The sequence below is a fragment of the Nuphar pumila genome, chromosome 15 (genome assembly GCF_984573655.1).
Source record: "Nuphar pumila chromosome 15, dmNupPumi1.hap1.1, whole genome shotgun sequence".
Classification (NCBI taxonomy): domain Eukaryota; kingdom Viridiplantae; phylum Streptophyta; class Magnoliopsida; order Nymphaeales; family Nymphaeaceae; genus Nuphar; species Nuphar pumila.
This window is the reverse complement of record NC_143263.1, coordinates 24,350,100-24,372,190: the sequence shown is the minus strand read 5'-3', so window position 1 is coordinate 24,372,190 and position 22,091 is coordinate 24,350,100. Positions and strand designations below refer to the sequence as shown.

Genomic DNA, 22,091 nt, shown 5'->3' with positions numbered 1-22,091 from the left:
GCCGAACATACCCTTAGACCATAATGGCAGATCTGGATCACGCCCAGTTGGCGTTGGATCTAACCCGACCCGTGAACATGTTACATTCCATACACCAGGTTCATCAAGAGGTACCGCAAGGTCGGGTCTGGACCTGGACCTGGACCTGGACCCAGCAACCTTTGCGTGAAATGAAGTACGAAATACCATGCTGGATCACCAACGCTATTCCGGGCAGTGGACTGGAGACCATTCTCTCTCTCTTTACCCTTCTGCTATGGCGTCCCGATGCCGCTCTCTAGCAAAACCAACGCTCTTCTCTTTAAAATCCGCCATTAGAGGCCGTATGTTCTCCTCCCCTACCACTTCATCACCTCTTCTTGCTCGCCCATCCATTTTCTCTTCAAGGTAAACCCATGCGCAGCCTACCATTTATGCGGAAACCAACATGGTCGTTTTCGTTTTTTCATCATCTCCAAACACCCACCTTTCTGTTTTCTCATCCCTTTTTGATCTTTAGGTTGCCTGGCGAATTGGGTTGTCTTCAGTCTCTTCTCCCCTTCCATACTGCAGTTGCTACGTCAAGGCTAAGGTCGTGCCTTGGTGTGGATGCCATGGGCTGTAGATCAATGTCTACCATATTCTGCACCTCCAAAGGGATCTGACCTCTTTTAGTTTGTTGTTAAGTAAGCAACGTTTTCTCTCTGTTGCTGTAATTGATTCATTTTGATGGATTTCTTAGCATAGTGGGTGTTTGTAAGTGTTTCTTTGTCTGGGTGTTTGATTGATTGTGTTCATGGTTTGCTCTTTTCTGGCAGTTGGGTGCCATATTATCTGATCGAACATGTTACGTATAATGCTGGATGGTTGAATATGTTCCATGAGAATGTCTCAGTGGAACTGCGTCCTTTAGGCTACAAGTGGAAAGACAAAAATGCAATCGTAGTGGAAACGGGTACTTAGTTTAGAAGCTCCAAGCACATTTGTGTTTAGTGTGTTTATTTATTTAGTATATTACTGCATATGCCATGTCATACAAATGAAGCAAGATGTGGTATTGGGAGAATAACTTCTTAGATTTTGTTAGAACAGGGTTGGAACATTCTATAGTTATCCTTTTTCTCTCTGTGTACAAAAATCAGATAGACTATGGTATTACTAGTTAATCAGAGTGCAGTGGGTAAGAAAATACAGCGATAATTTTAAAATGTTGAAGACGTAAAACATCAAGGAAAATAAGTAGCAAGACGTTACAAAGTTATATTATGTAGTACTTACGTGCAATACAAGGGTAGAGTTTTGCATATAAATGTGATAGCATTTAGAATTCTTGCTTTGACCTACATACCTTGAAGATGATCAATCTTCCTTTCAATTACAAATCCTGTTCAAGTTCCATATCCATTGTAATAATGTGCTATTAGTTACTCGATCATCTATATTTCTTATTGTTTAGTGCTTAACTTCTCTTGTTTGCTGATGTATTTATCAACAGTCGTATTATGTCTGAATTTTCTACTATAAAACAATATACTGAAAAAATAAAAATAAAGCAAAATCAACCAATTGTAGTAATTAATTTGTTTCTCTTTGAAAGGAAAGATATTCATTAAAGGAGAGATACCCAACAATAGGAATGGTGACCGGATTTTGTGGTCACCTTAAGAGAAACAGCTGAGTGCCAGGGAAAAGCTGCATTAAAAAAAGGCAGGACTCAAACTATGTTCCAGTCTTGGGGATCCAATTCAGCCAAAGCCTTCTCCAATCCAAGTATCTTGTGTCCACAACAATATTGAATATTGGTTTTTTGTGTTCTTCCATGAACCACATCAAGATGACTGTTAGAATCATCAATATCTGCTCGTTTCTTTCTAATCATGCATGACCCCGCTAAAGCTAGCAAGCCCTTCCAAATTGCAGTCCCTCTCTTGCCCTTCAACTTCTCCCATGGGGCCAAAATAACCTGCTGAATAGCAGTAAGTTCTTGCAAGGCAAACTTCATGCTTTAGGAAACAATGTAGAACAACCATCTGAAGAAAACGCAAACCTAGAACATGTGCAGCCTGGTTTTTTCCACCTTCAAACAAAATGGGCAGCAGCTTGCAAGAGAACAACCTCTCTGCTTCATATTTAATTGTGTAAAAACGTTACTTTAGGCTGTAAGCCATACAAAAACTGTGGCATGTGGATCAGGGCCAGGAGTCCTCGATAGTGGTAACTGATTCATCAAAACTGCAGACGCAATTAATCATCAGAGTTGCAGGTGCTGCTAAGCAAATTATGCCCCAAAAAAAGTTGCAATGCTTCTGATGTGTCTCACCTGCTTATCTAGATCTTTGTAAATGTCCAGGAATTTAGATTACTCTCAATGCAAACATAGTATTGCATAATGTGTCTTTTTTCTTTCTTTTTATATTCAATATGGTCTATATTGTCATTGCCTTCATATGCTGTGATATTTTTATTTACCACTTCCATGTGCTTCCTCAAATTTGAACGAATGGCCTCACTTGTTTCAATGAATACCTTATTTCTGATCTTCCATGGGTCCATTTGTGATGAATCAATGATACTGTGATATTCGCTTCCATTCAAAATAGATTGTCCAAAATCTTTCTGTCCCTAAATCTCTCACCCAATAGAAGAGTTATTACAGATTCTGCCTTGACTAGTTCATCTATGTACATTTGTTGTCTAATTCACTTTTATATCTAAGGGTGTGTTTGTGTCCTGTGGAATTAGGCTCCCCACAAAATTCACTCGAAGCGTTCTTCCATGGAAACTGAGGCTAACCACCCTAGGGGCATTCATTTTGGGGACAGAAAGTGCCCTCCATGTTTGATTGTGTAGTGGCTCCTGCAGAAATACTTTGGAAATATGTCGGCTTTCACATGTTTCTATAGAAATACCCTGGTTTCTGCACAAGTAAATAGTAAACACACCCTAAATGGGAAGAAAAATGACTAAAATGAAGAAAAGCAATGGGAGAGTCTTTGCAATGGGTAGCCATTGAGTGCAGCCACCAAGTCTAGTCATGTTAAGCTTCCAATCCAAGATAGGTTATTAATAGGTTATTGTTTCACATGTTTTTGCTTCATGTTGGACATTGATATTCTCCATCAAAACCATTTAAACCAAGGTATTGTTAGGTCCAAGGAATGGTTTAAAATTTTAATTGATGCATTTTTTTTCTTCACACTTTTAGAGTAGGTAGGAAAACTATGCCAAAGCACCCTTACTTTCTTTTTTTGCAATAATCTTTTTGTTAAAAGATGGGGAAGGTGAAGTCAATCAGAGATAGAGAGACCCAGCAGATGCCAATCATGTTAGGCAGGAAAGGGACGTAGTAGATATAACTATTATTGATAAATAGGATGGCCACTCTTGTCATGGTATTCTGATCATGATTTTCCTACACCCAGAGGTAACAGGTGAAAGGAAGGGACCTTCCGGTTTGAGGCTGGTTGTGGCTGAGGGGAGGTTTATTCTTCTAATTAAGAAAATCTTTGCTTTATAAGGCATTCTAGTAGACTTACCATTTGATGTTTTAACCAGTATTTTCTGGTTCATGCTGCTCCATGCTTTTTGGCTGCTCCCATTTCAGCTTCTAGTTCATCTTATGTCTCAGTGTTGAGTTACAAAATTTGATAGATCACAGGCTACCATGCTATTCTTTGTCATGTAGTAGTTTGTTTGGTGCCACATTCACATTATTTCTTTCTCAAATCCCGTTTTTGTTGACCCTAAACTATAAGGCCAATGACCATGGTTCATCATTTGTGGGGCTCATATGGTTGGAGGGAAGTGGGCATCATCACCCTAATTGTATGAGTAGGCCAATAATCAAAACTTGTTGCAAGGGTTTATCCAAAAACTGAAAACCTACTTTCTGCTTTTTAGCAAAACAACCACTTTATCTTCAAATTATGATTTAAACCCATTTTATTGATGAGGCTAACCATGATGGGTGAGAAAATCATAGTGGGCCATTTCTATTGGGCTAACAGTAACCCAAGGGAGGTGCACATGGCTGTTCCTACTTGGGGTTCACTCAACCTATTTCTAGTCTACTCCTCACATGCCTCCAAGGTGTACGTGGGTGGATTAATTGATTTGATACTAGTCCAGATCCTATTTATATAGAATTTTACCTGGACACTCCATTTTGCCCTCCATACCCGTGTCGACACATGTATCCCCGATTTCACATGCATCGACACCCGAACACACCATTTTAGCCTCTATACATACAAGTTTGTATTCAATTTATAATTTATAATTTATAATTTATAATTATATTTTTAGTTTATAACTTCTTATTTTCAGTATATAATATATTTTAGATATACCCTATATATTTAGATTATATTCAGTTTATTTTGAATTTATTTTGTATTTATGTGATATTTAATATATTATATATAGCCGTGTCCCCATACCCACTTTTGGAATTGCCGTGTCGTACCCGTACCCGTACCTAGGGCTGGTAAACGAGCCGAATGAACTGACCAGGGCATGTTCGGGCTCGGCTCGTTTACTAGTGGATTGAGCTCGTGGCTCAACTCGTGTTCGTGTTTAGCCGAGCCGAGCTCGAGCTTGGCTCGTCCCTGAATGAGATGAGCTGGTTCGTGTAAAAACATTCCATGTTATTTATACATAGTATATACATTTTTATACATTATACTTAAAAATATATATAACTTTTTATAAATTACACTTAATAGTCCATGTATTATGTATATATTTTTCATTCATCCATTTTTTTTTATATATATATATTATGTATTCTTCATTTTATATATTACATATTTTGCATTATTCTTGTGAGATATGCATGCAGTATTATCTATGATTCTATATTAGTTGATATTTAATGATGTCTTATGCAGCTCATAGAGACATACATGCTTCATGTATGATTTTATGATTGTATTTTATGCAATTTATCACTGTTTCATGTGATGTTTTTTTAGAATTTTTGCTATTTTTCTTGATTTTTTGGAAATTTTTTATTAAAAATTTATGATATTTTACGATACGATATAGTCTTAATTTGGGCCCGACCGATATGTGTAACGATACAATACTTAACCTTGCTAAGGACAAAAACCAATAGGCATACCAAAAGTATACCTTAAGTACAAAAGAATAAGAATACAAAAAGAAATACTAATAAGTATACCTAAGTATACTTAGGTATATAGAACAAATACAATATGATATTATATATATTTTAACACAACCCCTCAAACTTATGGTGGATCACCAAAAGTTTGCAAAAAACAACACAAAGATAGGTCTTCAAATGCCTTCATAAATAATCTTCAAGATGGGATCTTCAAGTTTTAAGGCTTCTTCAAACTTCAATCATCATTAGAATTCTAAGCACTCTAATCTTGAAATCTCCACAGAGCTTTGACTCAATCCACGACTTCCTTTAGTTCCTGGAACGAGAAAGCAACATAAAACAATAACTACAACAAAGGGATTATAACACTATATATAAAGACAAAATAATTAATTATAATGCTAGATATATATACATATGGAGAGAGGATGGTCAAGCATTCCAAAAACAACAACAACAACAACAACAACAACTACGCCTTCATCCCAAAACAATTGGGGTCGGCGATATGAACCAAAAAAGAAAATCATTCTGGGTCTTCCACATGAATCATTCTCCTCCAATCATTTCTATCCAATGCCATGTCCTCGGTGAGGTTCAAAGCATTCATATCCTTTCCTATCACCTTCATCCATGTCTTCCTAGGCCTACCCGACCTCTTTTAACTAATATATTTTCTCATTTCTCCATCCTTCTAATTGGAGCATCATTAGGCCTTCGCCGAATATGTCCAAACCACCGTAAACGATTCTCTCTCAACTTATTTTCAATGGGTGCAATGCCTACCTTCTTACGTATCTCCTCATTCCGAATCTTATCTTTTATTGTATTTCCACACATCCATCTCAGCTATACTCATTTTTTGAATATGATGTCTCTTGGCAGCCCAACATTTCGTACCATATAGTAAAGCAGGCCTAATAGTCATCCTATAAAACTTTCTCTTCAACCGCAATGGCATTCTACGATCGCACAACACTCCATTTGCACTCTTTCATTTCATCCACCCAACCTTTATCCTATGATTTACATCTTCATCAATTTCTCCATACTTTTGAATGATAGATCCCAAATATTTGAAACAATCATCCACCGGTATTTCTTGCTCACCAAGCTTCATTACACTCCCATCACTACTTCGTTGCTTACTAAACCACCATTCCATGTGTTTTGTCTTACTCTTACTCAACTTAAAACCTCTTGCTTCCAATGTCTGTCTCCATAATTCTAACTTAGCATTAACCCCAGCTCTAGACTCATCAATCAAAACAATATCATCAGCAAACAACATACACCACGACACATTTTCTTGAATTGATCTCGTAAGCTCATCCATCACTATAGCAAATAGGAAGGGGCTTATAGCAGATCCTTGATGTAACCCAACCGTTATAGGAAAATTGGTTGTCACCCCTCCACAAGTGCCAAAAACACAAAATGAAAAATACAATAATCACTTAAATCACAATGAATCATGAGAAAAACTATTTTAGAAATATTTCAAAAACAAATTTCAATAATCATTGAGATAAGAGTTAGTGACAATAATTTAATAATGAATATTAACGAAAAAGACACTAGAAAACTTAATTCGAAATATTTCAAAAATAGTTAAGAGATGCGATAATCCAATAAGTCAAACATCCATATCAATGTATCACTAAATGTAGAAACAAAATACTAAATTACTATAGACTAAAAATATAATCACCTATCAATATAGAAGGTCAAGGGGCAAACATGCTTATACAATATATCAATGATTTAGATAGACATTTCATACTAAGATATAAATGATTAACAACTATATCAAATTGCCAATAAGCAAACAACACATGTATAAGAGCAATACTTCAATGTGTCAAAGAGATGGAAAGGCTTAAAATGATCACACCAATATAAATTTTAACATCAATAACCGTACCACTAATGAACCACAACTCAAATTGACAAGAAGAGAAGGAGATCAAGTCAAAGCTTTGTCCGAAGAAGAAAAGGAGAAAGCTTTGCAAGAATATCAAAACAAGTTGGAGGATTGAGAAGCTAGCAATGCTCAAATTCTCTCATGGTTCATGAATACCATAGAGTTCAAAATCGCCACCAACATCATCAAGTTTAAAAAGGCATGTGATGCATGAATTTTTCTAAAGAATACCTTCATCTAAAAAGATGCTAGGCTATGTTATCTTCAAGATAAGGTACGTAATACCAAACAAGGAGATAAAAGTGTAAGAGCCTTTTACAGTATTTTATCTCCTATTTGGGATGAACTAGTGATGTTAGAACCAAAATGGGAAGGTTCGACTATTGAAATGAGAAGATCTCAAATAGAAAGAGAAAATCTTTTTTTTTCTTTATGGTCTCTGGCCGAAATTTGAGCAAGTTGGGTCCTCCTTGCTTCATAGGACCTCGACTCCTATAAGTGAGGCTCTTGCTCAAATTTACCAAGAAGAAACAAAACTTGGAATACATAAGTCTAAGGATTAGGTTGTTGCCATGGCAAGACCCAAAATTTTTGTAAAAACATATAAACCACCTCACTTTGAAAGAAAATTTAATAGGGAAGGACATAATGAAGGAGAATACAAAGGTAAAATCATTTGTCATCATTGTAAGGAATTGAGGCATAGAAGATCGGTTTGTCTCAAATTTAAGAAAGTGGACGCCTTAAGTGAAGAACCTCAAGAATCAAAGAAAGGGATCAACTTCAATGATTTTGCCATTGCCTAAACAGCAGAAACCGTTTCACAAATTCTTAAAGCCACTCCCTCTACATCCGGCGCCGTCATCTTCTCCTCAAAGTATGTCTTCTTGGATTTTGGATTCGGGTGTCTCTTTTCACATCACTCATAATGAGTCTCTATTATCCGATTACACTAATTCATATTTTTCATGTGTATCAACCGTCGATGGTACCTCTTTAAAAGTTAAAAGTATAAGAAACCTTAACAATATCTTAAAAAAAAAATTGTTCCAAAAGTGAGGGTTATTCCAAAATTGGACTTGAATCTTTTTTCGGTTTCTTAAATTTTCAATTATGGATGTAAAGTATTCTTCTTATCTAAGGCTTGTTGGGTGCAGGATCTCCGGTCAGGGAAACTGATTGGGTAAGGCCATAAAAGATGGGATCTTTACTATATGGATTCCTTATGTTTACCCAATTTTTTTTTTTATAATTATGTCAAAGACATTAATTTAGATCTTTGGCATAAAAGATTAGGACACCCAAGTATATCCAAATTATCTCATTTTTTATTTTTGGATTTTTTTTGTAAAGATAAAGATTTTGTATACGAAGATTGTACACTTGAAAAATGCAAATGACACCTTTTGGATCTAGAACTTCCGTGTCTAATGAAAATTTTGAATTAGTGCATTTGGATATATGGGGTCTTGCTCTCATTATGTCAAAAGGTGGCTATTCATATTATGTTACATTCATAGATGATTTTGGTAGACATACTTGGATATACTTCCTCAAACTCAAATCCGAAGTTTTTTCATGTTTTAAAAATTTTCATAATCTTGTTAAAAATTAATTTGAAACAAATATTAAAGTCTTCCGCTCCTACTCAGGGAAAGAGTTTTTTTCAAATGAATTTCAATTATATCTAAAACTCATGAAATTGTACACCAAAAATATTGTCCTAGGACCCCCCAACAAAATGATATTTTTGAAAGAAAGCATCATCACATTATTAAAACTACTAGGATTCTACTTATTTCAAAAGAAATTCCAAAAAAAATTTGGGCCGAGCCCTAATCGCAGTATATCTAATAAATAGAATGCCTTCTCAAACATTGGAAAACAAATCTCCTATCGAAAAACTTTTTAAAATTCCTCCTAACTTGAAAAGGCTAAGAGTATTTGGATGTAAATGTTTTGTACTTCTTGAAAAATATAACAAACTCTCTCCTAAAGTTATAAAATGTGTCTTTCTTGGATATGCCAAAAATAAAAAAATCTATCGATGTTATGATCAAACAAATGATAAGCTTTATGTTTTTAGAAATGTTACTTTTCTTGAAAATGAAAATGGATTTGATTTTGAAAAACCTAAGGTAGAATCTGAGTATGCCTTCTTATTTGATTTGTTACCTAAATCAAATAATGAAATTGTTGATAATAACATTGGTAATTTCAAGTCTATTAATAACTCAAGTGAAGAAAGAGAATCATCTCATAATCTCTTACAATACTCTAGACGAGATAATGGAGAGCATCCATGTGCGTTTGAAAGATATAATCAATCAACAAAATTTGAAGAAACTAGTGTTAGAAGATCTGAACGAATACATAAGCCTCCAAATAGATTCGTCTCTTATGAATCATTTTCTCCAAACTATAGGGCTTGTCTTCTAGCCATTCATTCATATCATGAACCATCTAACTACAACGAAGCTAAAAACATAAAAGAATGGGTTAAAGCCATGAAAATAGAATTAGATGCATTACATAAGGCCCATACTTGAACAATTCAACCTCTCCTCAAAGGAAATAAGACAATACGATGTAGATGGGTCTTTAAAATCAAAACAAAAATGATGGGTCCTTAGAAAGATATAAAGTAAGATTAGTTTCAAAATGATACTCTCAGGAATATGGAATAGATTATGAAGAAACATTTGCATCAATAGCCCGTATGACCATAATTAGAGATCTAGTTACAGTAGCATCCATTAGAAAATGACCTATATATCAGTTAAACGTTAAGAATGCATTTTTAAATGGAAACTTAAATGAAGAAGTGTACATGAATCCTCCCCCTGGTTTGACTATTAAAAATAGTATAGTTTTTCGTCTTCAAAAAACTTTATATGGGCTTAAACAATCTCCTAAATCATGGTATGATCAGTTTAGTGGTACTGTGTTGAATCTTGAATTTAAATCTTGTTACACTGACACTGCTCTTTTTTAAGATCTAAAGGTACCTCACTTATCATTCTCCTTTTGTATGTTGATATTATCATCACTATGAATGATCAGAAGGAAATTGAAGAAATTAAAATTATGCTTAAAAAATCTTTTGATATGACTGACCTTGATTTTTTGAAATATTTTTTAGGAATTGAAGTAACCTACTCGTCAAGAGGGTACATTTTATCTCAAATCAAGTTTACAACTAATATTGTTGCGCATTTGGTAATCATTGACATAAAATATGTCGATACTCCTGAAGTAATAAATGTAAAAATAAGAACTGAAGATAGAGTGTTATTAGATGATCTGACTCCTTATAGACAACTTATCGGATTATTAATGTACCTGTCTATTATCAGGCCAAACATTGCGCATGCCGTACACACTGCAAGTCAATTTCAACATGCGCCCAAATTGGTTCACATGAGTGCAATATTAAGAATAGTTTGATACATCAAGAAAACTATATCTAAAGGGTTATTCTTATCCTCTTTATCATCTTTAAATCTTATTGCTTATACTGGTTCTGACTAAGAAAGAGATCCCAATAGCTGTCACTCAACTACAGGTTTTTGCGTGTTTATAGGTGATTCCTTCATCTCTTAGCGATGCAAAAAACTACAGAAAGTGTCTTTATCTTTCACGGAAGCTGAGTACATGGCGATGGCTACAACAACCACCGAGGTCGTGTGGATGAGAGCACTACTTTCAGATATGGGTGATGTTTCAGAACCTTCAAAATTATGCTCCGATAACAAAAGCGTCATATATATAGCCAATAATCACACATTTCATAAGCAAACAAAACATATTAAGATGGAATGACACTATGTTTGCGAAAAATATTTGAAGGGAATGATTACTTTACTATATGTTCAGTTCGAGTTTCAGATTGCAGACTTCTTTACCAAAGCTCTTCCTTTACCCAGATTCTTGTATCTTCTTCACAAACTTTCGGTGATTTCACCGTAAGTTTGAGGGGCAATGTTAAAATACTTTATATATATACCTGACTGATATATGTATATTTATACAATATGCGTATATTAGTAGGGATGGCAGTGGACCGGGGGACAACGGGGCTCCACCCCGCCTCGCCCCGTTTGGACCGGTGATGAAGGGCATGAAACGGGGATGGAGGCGGGGATGAAGGTTAAAATCTATCCCCGTGCGGGGATGGACTTACGCTTTCCCCCGCCCAGTCCCCGTCTCAATCCCCGCCTTTCCCCGCCCCATTCCCAATCCTTTAAGGAATAACTATAGACCGAGGGGAAACGGGGCCCCGCCTCACCCCCGTTTGGACCGGGGATGGAGGCAGGGGTGGGGGTTAAAATCCATCCCCGTGCGGGGATGGAAGCGGGGATGAAGGTTCAGATTTTGAAACGGGGTGGGGGGTGGCGACCTTGTCCCCCGCCCTGGTCCACTGCCATCCCTATATATCAGGGGTATTTTAGTAATTTTATAAGATGTATTTTACTACAATCCATTAAGGACTGAAAAGTCTTTTTACTTTTATTTTATTTTTTATTTTCTTTAAGTAATATGTAATATGGCTGTTGGGGGACAGTCCAACTAGTCATTGGACTGCCCCCAACGGTCATAAATATGACCGTTGAAGGCAGTCCCTTCACTATATGTGAATAGAGCCTCACTCCCCCTTGTAAAGTATGCTTTTGAATAGCATTTGAGATATTCTAATATAATATTTTTCTTTATGCTCTTGTGATCTTGTGGGTTTCATATTCTTGTATCTCTTTTATGAGATTGTTATCGGTTCATTAGAGACCATATTATTTTGTGCACTTATGTAACCCTTTGTTGGTAATGTATTTGTGCACTCTTGTTTCATGTTTCATTACACTTACAACATTGAGATTTCTTGTTGCTGGCATTTCTACATAAGCAGGTGCATTGACACTCAATGTTTCTTCACGACTTTGCATGGATTGATCATGATCAATATTTCATTCACCATTGACACCCTGCAAAATGACAAATTTGACCAGGATACAAAATCATCTGCACAAATATGAGAGTTGTTGACTCATGCACCCGTTTGCACTTTAAAATTTCAGCAATATCAAATTTCTTTTCGTTGAAGACTGTATCGATGTAACTATGCATCTCTTTGGATTCCAACACCTATAGCCTTTATACCCATCGGCATATCCAACAAATCTGTAGATTTGTGCTTTTGGGGAAAACTTACTTATCTGTGAATCATCTATGTGAACATAACACACATAACCCTAAACTTTTAATTCATCATACAATGGCTCTACACCATATAGTGTGTAATATGGTGTTTTCTCTCCTAAGATTTTCATTGGTAGCCGATTAATGATATGCACAGTGGTATGAAAAGTTTCTGTCCACAGTACCAATTGTGCACCACCCATATGTATCATACTGAGTGCGCTTTCTACAATGTCCCTGTGTTTTCCCTCAACAACTTCATTTTTGCTGTGGAGTATATGGGGCATGACTTCCTATGATGTATACTGTGTTCATGCAGAAAATCCTTGCATGGGAACTATACTCACCCCCACCATCACTTTGAAAGTTGACTGTTTTGCCCAAATCAACTCTGAATAAAGGAGTAGAACTGATGAAACATGCCAAAAACTTTAGACTTACATTTCATGAAAAATATCCAGGTATATCTACTATAATCATCTATGAATGTGACATCAGAATGGATGATTTCAAAAGGAATGGACGAGTCATTGTTTGCAAGTTGTCAAGTTTGTAAAAGTCATTCACCAACTTAGTACAAGACACTTAGATATGACTCCTTTATTTGACAATGACTTTAAAAATGGAACATTGCAATGGGTGAAATGACGATGCCAAATATCATCTTAAAAAACGAAAGCAAGTAGTTTTCATTCCCAGGTGAAGCTAGATGCAGGAACTGAATGGAAAGCATTTGGAAAGAGAAACTGGAATTTTTGAAGATTTCAATATTTAAAATGGCGCAAACATACTGACAAATGATTTTGTATTGATTTTTCTTCTACTATTCCAGTATAGAAATAGGTATCTACATGCATAGTATTAATTTAAGTATAAATTTTATTATGTATTTCTTCTTAATAACTTGTGTTATTAAAAAACTCTCTTAAATTTTGTAGAAGTTGTTAATTAATTAAAATTGAATAAACATCCATTCCAAATTTTTGAACAAAGACTAGAATATTTGTATTTCAAATAAGTGCTTGTGCATCCACTCCAACTGGGAGTACTCTTAAATAAGAGTACTGTCGGTCATAGAACAAAACCACTCTTTCTATGCACTTCCCCTGCCAAGGGAAGCATCTCCTAGTTTTTCAAAGCAGTCTTCTTGGGAATCGTGCTTTCCAAGTGTAGGTAGTGCTTCCAGTAACCTTTCTTGTGATTGTCATTGATCCTGTTTTCTGCTTTTCATTCTTTATGACCCTATTTTCCCTTGATTTCAGTTTCAACTAGTCTTTTCTAAAACATAGCTAATTGAACCAATTAGTTTAAAACTTACCAGCCTATAAGGAAGATACATATGTTCTGATACCATGAGGAGGCGGGCTTGATTAGGCTGGCACATGGAACAACCATAGATATTTCTGCTTATACTCTTGAACAATCATCAGTTATTGCCAGTTGTGAAAATTCAGAATCCTTTTGCTGAATCTAGTAACAGGTATAGCATAAGCCTGTTTTATTGTTATTGATTCTTTATTTATTCCAAGCTTCTGTATGTTTGGACATACTTCAAGCCTTTACCTACATGTACTATTATATATTCTGCAAGGTTATGGAGCTTTTCCTGTTTCTAGGAAAAGAAACAATGATGATTTTGCTGTCAAGAACATCCTTGTTTTCCTTTTTCCTCTTAATGACTGCTCATTACAGTTAGTTCTTACAAAATATAAACTTTTTTTGGGAACAGGTAGATAAATCTTATATTAAATGGAGATATGGAATCTGTGCATTTCTGTGTGAAAAACTGAACCAAAATAATAATATCCTTGAGTGTTTCTGTGATTCTGTCTGTATTCTGTTCCAATTTTTTACTTGCTTTGTTGGGACCCTAAAAATGTCATCTTAAATGATTTGATCAGAGTCGGGCCCGTGTACTTCATGGCGAAAGAGTTCAAGTTGGTGACCAGTAGCTGGTTTCCTCCACCACTTTTGACTTATTTTGTTTTAGATTCTAATACTGTGATGGAAGATGCAGAATAATTTGTTTGTTGCCTTTCTTGGCTGTTTCTAAATGAATCTTATAAGGTGATGGCTCGCCCATCTTAGATGGTTTACATGTACACTTGAAATTGCAGACTCTTGGGTGGTATATTTGACAATTTCTCCTTTTATTTGGAAACTAACAGTGGTTGAACTCATAGAAGCTCGTTATTTCACAGTTTACTCAACATATAAGCCATGTTCTCTTTCTTGTTTTCCTTTTTTATGATGTTGATACCAAAGTTTTAACTGGTATCTCAACTTGGGATAGAGGTCATGTTCCAACCATTGCGCAGAGTTCCAAGTTTTCTTGGTTCAACTAGATAAAGAAACCAGTTAATTTTGAATAGAGGCCATGGTCTTACCCTTGTATTGAGTTCCAAGTGTTCTTGGTTCAACTGGGTTAAGAAACCAGTTAATATTGGTCAACCTTGAGTTCCTCTATGAAACCCGAGTTCCCTGATGGGTGCATTTGAAGTGTGACATGGTCTAGTTGTCATATGGCCAATTTAGCGACCAGCTCATGAACGTGCAGCATTCTTACTCCGGTCTCAAAGTAGGTGCTGAAGCTTGAAACAGTGAAATTCAACTCTGGCAGCAATCCTGTTCCCTCTCCCCATGTTATAATTTAGCACTCTGTGTAATCGATAACCTTTGTGATGTATATATTCACACTTTTAGTTGCTCCCAGACTGGTAACTGTCGGACTTGGAATCAGCATCCCATACGGGCCCCACTTCAGAGTGATTAAGTCAAGGCTTGTGGTGCATTCAGCATGACCTAGCATCTCATCTTCATGCTGAAAATGTGATGTCCGACCATTTTACAACTGTATGGTCCACATTGTGACCATGACATGCATAGACAACCATGGTGCCTGTACTCAGCTCTCCACTAATAGCTTGTCCACCACCAACAAAGGCTGCCATTGAACTGCTGACGGAACCGGTTGTAGCACCAGTGGGGCTGCAAGCCAGTGTGGCCTGCACCATCCTGTTTCACTGTGGTTTCTGGGCCTTCCTCTATACAGGATTAAATCCTCTGATGCTTACCAATTGGTGCTCCGCTTGTTTGGTAGAAGCAGTTAGTGCACGCCACCATGTGATGAGATATTGCAAGTTCAATGCCCACTGGTTTGTAGGTGGTTATGTAACTGCCGTAAAAGGAGGGAGCCTTAATTCCCCCAGCTCTATTATGGAAGGAAAAAAAAAAAGTCCTCTTCGCTTCTTAATAGAGGGATTAAGATGGATTATGTTTCAATGGACACCCAATGTTTTCCGGTATCGGTGTGGTTGGGATCAATTGGCTTTCTGGTGTGCCACCGTGATTAGGGTGGCTGGACTAGATAACCACCTATTGTTATTGTTATTGTTATTGTTATTATTAGTATTATTATTATTGTTTTTCATTATCTTTGAAGTGGTTGCCATCCAATGTTTGTGCACATGCATGTGCATGAGCTTGTGCTTGCTTTTAAAGATCTAATGATCTTTGTTAGCTTGTTCTGCACTGCTAAGTAGCTCCTTATTTTATTCATTCCTACAATTATTATGCAATGACCCCACCATTAAGAAAAGTGAAAACCTAATCCTTGACCACCTCTTGCTTGATAAGTTTATTGGAGCCTTAAAGACTCAGGTTTGAACAGTCGACTTCCCAACCTCTGTCGATACCTGCATTTATCAATGTCTGAGATGCCCGTCATGACCGAGCAACACTGCATGAGTCCATGTGAGACATGGCTGAGCCTGGTAAAAATTTGGTTGGTGAACATGTTTTCTGTGTAAGTCTTGATGCGAGGAGTTCACAAACATTGGCAGTGTTGTCTTGAACCTCCTGATTTCTCCTCTCTAATTGCTGTTTGTCTACATTTTGCCATGTTAAAACCATCCTCATCTCCCCCAACACCTCATTACAGAAGGTCTTTGATGACGTCCTCAACAATGCTGGAGAGGGTTGTCTTGGCACTCCATGTTGTGTTGTCGATGCTGGAAATTTGTCCCTCGCATTGGAAGCATCCTTAATGGGGCCAATTGGAGATTTCAGAAAAGTAATGTTTTGATTAACAATTCATGCATCCATCACTGGCTTTTTAGGGATGCAAATCAGCAACTTAGGGAGATAAGTGACATGCAAATCGATATGAGAATTGAGAGTTGGAAAAGTATATGTTGTTTTGAAGAACTATTCATGCATTCATGACCGGCTGTCTACCTTACATAAATCGGCAACTTATGGCGATTGAAGATTGTGGTTTATGATATTGCTGGAAGTCAAAAGTGATGTCATGCAAATCAATGTGGGTGGTTGGCAATGGAATTGAGGTTGTTATTGCAGATGTGGTAGTGGGTAAGAGCGGTTGGGTTGATGGTGTCTTATTATTGCCATGGCTATATGCTTGAACTGCGCTGCACCATTGCTAGAGTGTGTGGTGTGGCCACTGACGGGCGAGGGGACACGGCGTTTGCCCCGAAGCCGAGTAGCCTAACGTTATAGCTCCTTAACCACCCCCATTGGTTAATGCCAGTCCAGAGCAATATCCCCTAGGCGAGCTTGCCACTTTCGTGTGTGTTTGGGTTATTGGGATATGGTGGAGTTGGAATCCAATTTATCGAAATTCTCTTTTCTCCTTCTCTAATGAAAAGAAATTGATGTACTCCGATTCCAATTTCAACCAATTCCACGAAGAAGGGTGCTTCTTTGCCAGAGGTGCACGCACAAGCTCTCTCTGGATGCACCAACTCGTTGGGATGTTGCACTGGCACTGCACTGTGGGGCCGTGGCTTTTTGGACAAGTTGGTGAGCCAAGTGCACCTCAAGATTCGGTGTTTTGTCTTCTGAAACAGTTCACGTATTTGGGTTCATCTGGGTCAGATCCATTTTTTGAGCCACCAATGATCCAAAAGAGCCAAGTCAGGAAGCAAACACAAATGCAAGCACCCTACCAGTCATCTTTCGGAATCCTACTGGGTCTCACCTATCTATCCATTTTCACGACCCGAGTCTCAAATCCAAAACTTATGGTTTTTACCAACGGGGTGCTCCGCGTGGTTGGTAATGGCTGTCAGTGCACGTCTTCCTGTAGTGAGACGTTGCAGGTTCAAAACCCCATCGGTACGATTGAATAAAAAGTGGTGGGGTCTGCCTAACCCCAGCTTGCCTTTCCAATATATATATATATATATATATATATATATATATATATATATATATATATATATATATATATATATATATATATATATATATATATATATATATATATATATATATATATATACATATATATATATATATATATATATATATATATGTATGTATAGTTTTCACGGAACCGGTCCGAAACAATAATATACCCTTTTGGTTGGCCCCGATCCCGAGCACATGGCTTTTGCCGCGAACTCATGGGCACACAACACAACACAGCACAGCAAATTCTTTATGGGAGGGGTGCCTGGTGCCACCAGGGAGACACATGTCATTATCGTAAAACCCCGGTGGCGGTCGCGTCCTCTGGGGTTCATGCTCACGTGAGACCCACATGTGCCACCGACGAATGCTATCTCTCACCATATCATGTGCTGGCCCATCCGGACACGATTCGAGCCTGGTTTGCCTGCGTCCGTGTCCATCCATCAGCGGGTTTGTTCAGTCATTTTTTACATTGGCAAAACCATCCCTATCTTTTGTAAAAATTACCATCAGTGGGTTTGTTCGTTTTGGGTTCATTTTTTTTCTTAGTTATTTGTGATTGCCATTGGCCGCAGGTTAGGGGGTACGGAAGTCCTTTGTAGAGAGTGGAAGAGCGCATGGGTCATTTTCTAGAATGACACGAGGGAAGAGAATTCTTACATGTCGTATGATGAGTGCATGAAGGCCGTGCTCATCTCATCTATATGAGTAATAAGCAAGCAAGTAAGCAACCTTCAGGGACCATGGATCTGACAGTTCAAAATTCTCTTACACTCTTTTTTCCTGTGGGCCATATAGTTCGGTAAAAGAGAAGGAAAGTGTTCAAATTCAATATATAGCTGCTGATGGTGGGCCAGGCTGGAGTCAATGACCGATACATCCTTTAGTGTTGACCGTTAGAGAGGGGTTGACTATGTAAGAATAATATTTGGATCATTTTGGAAAATATAATCTCGAGAATATGGATTTCTTTCAAAAAAAGAAAAAGAAAATCGAGGATATGGTATATTCGTAGGAGTCTACTTGACCCAATTTGGTTGTTGCGAAACCAACGATAAGAAAATAGCAGCAAGCGAATCCACTAAAAAAGCTATGATGAGTCAGTCGCCCACTGGTTAACCCAGTTAGGGACACGGAACGCCCGCTAAATTGAAGTATTTGTCGACCGCAAGGACACGGCAAAACGGACACAATAGACACGGTTCTTGTGTAATAATATAATGAGAAGACACGATAACAGAGGGTGTATGGATAACCGATGAACCGAGTTTAACAGCTACAAAAACAAGAAGTTGAATTCATGGACAGAAGCAACGGCCATTCTGTGTACCTGAGAACTCGACTCGATCGAATTAACATGACCTTATACAGTTTTGACCCGAGCCTAACAGTTGCAAAATAACCAACAAGAAAGCCGATCCGGGCTGGTTTTATAAGCATTCAATCCCCTGACGATGAACGAGATTTGGACGAGCACACGAGTCGTCAGCACGTCGACTTGGTTTCTAAAAGAAATTTTCAATCCGTATCGATACCATTCCCAAGGGGATCGATACGGATTGAGAGAATCGAGACCATTATTTCAGTACCACTTCTCTCCCGAATCCCCACACGGCGAGAAATTCCGTGCCAAAAAATAACAAAAGTTGAACGGAAAACAATGCATAACGGGAATCCCGTTTGGCCGGGAGTCCAAAAGCCCCTCCGGAACGCCTGGCCGACGGCCCCGAGAGTTCTCGCTCTGCCGGGAATCGCCGGAATCGGAGAACTGCTTGTCGTCGGTGCCCTTTGGTCGGCAGAGAGAGAGAGAGAGATGTCGTCCTGAAAAACTCTCTTCTTTCTTCTTCAACTTCCATTTTCCCGTTTAAGGAAAGATTTAATTGTGGAAATTAACGGAAAGAACTCAAATCCGAAGGCGATACCTTTCAGAATATTGCAAAATTCGACCAAGAATAGTAACAAAAAATAGTAAATCTTTTTCTAATTTTTCCATTTTCCTCTTGTGGAAAACCGTAAGAATAAAACGCAAACAGGATTAAAAAAATGAACAAAAAGGATAAAACAAGGGGGAAAGATAAAGAGTGATATAGGGAGGAGAGGAGTTAAAACTCGAGTCTTTTACAGAGAAGTGTCTCCGATTCCTAACCACCAACACGGATCAACCGATCGTAGAACTCCAATTTTCGATCATTTTGCCTACACCTGACCTAAAATTCTTTTGATAACAAAAATCGATGGGCGAAACTGGAAAAGAGCGACGGGAGAAAAAGGATGGAGAGGCGTCCTCTTGTTTCAGATGAGGTGCCGGAAACTGGGCCCGGTGTGGATCAAGAACTCGTCTCCGGCGTCGCTTCCAGTGGAGACATTGAAGACTCCAGCGGCCTGCTGGAAGAATTGCTGCTGCGATCTCTGCAACTCCTGCTGCCTCCGGAGCTCGAGCACCTTCCGGTGTGAGTTCGAGTGCTTGGTGAGGACGAACGTCGGGCTCGCAGCGGGTCGATACTCAGGCACGAGCCGGCCGGACTTAAACCGGACACCGCAGGCATTGCAGAGCGTCTTCGGGCCGAGCGGGCCCGTCCGCCACTGCGGAGTCTTGTCCGTGGCGCAATGCAGGCACTTCCTTCCCTCCGAGTGCTCGGCAGCGTCCCTTCTCCTGATCACCTTGCTGGAGTCCTTGGCCACCTTCCGGGCGGCGACTGCGAGTGCGTCGGTCGACTCCGACGAAGAGGACGTGGGCGAGAGCACTGCAAGCCGCGAGGACCAGTTGCATGCGGCCGCCCTGGACCGCTTGCTCCGCGCTCGGGCCGGAACGGGTGCATCTGGATTTAGGCTCGAGTTCGGCCGTGGCGCCACGTCCGCGCCCGACGAGGCGGCAGCGCTCGATGCGTCGTTCCCCGCCTTGACCCCCGAGATGATCTGAAGCTTTTGCAAATCCTCGCTCGAGAACGAGTCTTCCACGAAATTCGATAGCCACTCCAAATCCGCTAAATCGTCATACTATCCATAAAACAAAACCCAACAAAAAATCAGAAAAATTCCCTAAAAATTCGTAGCTTCATTTCCGCAGAGAGAGAGAGAGAGAGAGAGAGAGAGAGAGAGAGAGAGAGAGAGAGAGAGACGTGGTGCTTACGGGGACACATATTTCGCCGGGGAAATGGGAGTCGGTGAAGTTGCAGCAGTCGCCGGAGAACGACGAGTTGGAGCTGCCGGCCGTCTCAGAGACGGTGAGGGTAGAGGAGTCGGTGGAGTTACCGGCCGCAGCCTCGAAGCCTCCCGAGACATCATCGTTGGAGAAGTCCAGTAGGTCCTCGATGGGGAAGAAATCAGCGCTCTTTAGGTCGCAGAACTTCCCCTCGGGCGAGAATTGGGAAGCTCCTGCTCGGAAACTTCCGGCATGAGGAAACTCCGGTGCTTCCATTCCCAGTAAGAGACTCTGAAAAGGGCCCTATCGGAGAGAAAAGGAAGAAGAAGGAGAATGAGTGGGAATGCAAGGACGAGGGTTGTGGTAGGGTTTATTTGAGAGATGGAGGTGTGGGGGGGAGGAGAGGACAATGACAGCTAAAAAAAAAAAAAAAAATTTAAAAAAAGGGGAAGGGGCCAGGAAAATAAAAAGATAAAAACAGTCGCTATAATTGTGGGGTAGTTCTGCTTTTGCATTTAATTACAAAAATACCCTCTCCCTCATCGAGCGGAAAGACAAAGCCAGCCCACAACCCCACATGTGACTGTGATCAACCCTCTTTGTCCGTTGGAGATGATTCCATGAGACTTTGGGGCCCAACCCGACCCCAAGATGGACCAGGACCCAACTCAAAATAAGCATGTTTGACATATGATTTTTGTCGATTGTCCAGTATGATCTGAACTTGGTCGAGTACATTGACGCATACGTTTAAGTAAAAATGGTTATGTCAATCTCTCTTTCGAGTTATAACCGTCAGGTTGGAGCTCCCATTTGCTCACACTGACAGACTGACCCGGAAGATTCAGAAAAGTGGGTCTCATGTTCAGCCCGGTGATGCCCACAACTAAAAGCCATCATTGCAGCCAATCGTCGATCTCCACTTGCTCATTTAATAATCATATTAAGAGATTTCATTGATTGCCCACCCCGACCCTCCCTCTCTCTCTCCTCTGTGCAGGCCGGGCTAGGCCACCAGCCGTTCGGTGGCCGGCAGACCACCCATGGTTCTCCCTCTTTCTCTTTTCTTATTGCTTGCCCTTCTTCTTTGTTTGTCTTTGTCCTTCTTCATTTATCTTCTTCTATGTTTTTCTTTGTTATTCTCTTTCTTCTTGTTCTTTGTATTGATTTCAATCATTTGAGATTTTTTTTCATTTATTAGGTTTTTTAATCAAAATTTTTAGATTAGGTCTTTTTATAGTTAATTTGATTAGGATTCTTTTATTTGATTAGTTTTTCTTTGATTTTTTATGATAAGGGTTTTGAATCAATTTTTTTAAAGCTTTTTATAGTTAGTTTGATTAAGGCTTTTCTTGTATTTGATTATAGTTTTTTTTTCTTTTGTTTGGGTTTGAATTAGGTTTTTTTATTTAATTTTATGTTTTTCTTATAGTTTAGGGTTTTTTGTTTATTTATAATTTATTTTATTTTCTTTGGTTAAGGTTTGGATTAGGGGTTTTTATTTAATTTTA

The 22,091-nt window shown here is 38.6% G+C and overlaps 1 protein-coding gene and 1 long non-coding RNA gene across 2 annotated transcripts; one reads left to right on the top strand and one right to left on the bottom strand.

Moving 5' to 3' along the window:
- The first annotated feature begins 224 nt into the window (after positions 1 to 224).
- On the top strand, positions 225 to 14,402 carry LOC149814836 (uncharacterized). Its single transcript, XR_016428094.1, has 3 exons — positions 225 to 387; positions 500 to 665; positions 14,126 to 14,402. It is a non-coding gene; the product is annotated as an uncharacterized LOC149814836 (long non-coding RNA).
- Positions 14,403 to 19,391: 4,989 nt separating this feature from the next.
- LOC149814835 (GATA transcription factor 9-like) lies at positions 19,392 to 20,950 on the bottom strand. The gene is made up of 2 exons (XM_089989753.1): positions 20,569 to 20,950; positions 19,392 to 20,435 (listed from the first exon to the last, which is right to left on the bottom strand). The coding sequence occupies exons 1-2, from the start codon at positions 20,854 to 20,856 to the stop codon at positions 19,731 to 19,733; spliced, it is 993 nt and encodes a 330-aa protein (XP_089845879.1). The 5' UTR covers positions 20,857 to 20,950; the 3' UTR covers positions 19,392 to 19,730.
- Positions 20,951 to 22,091: the final 1,141 nt, after the last annotated feature.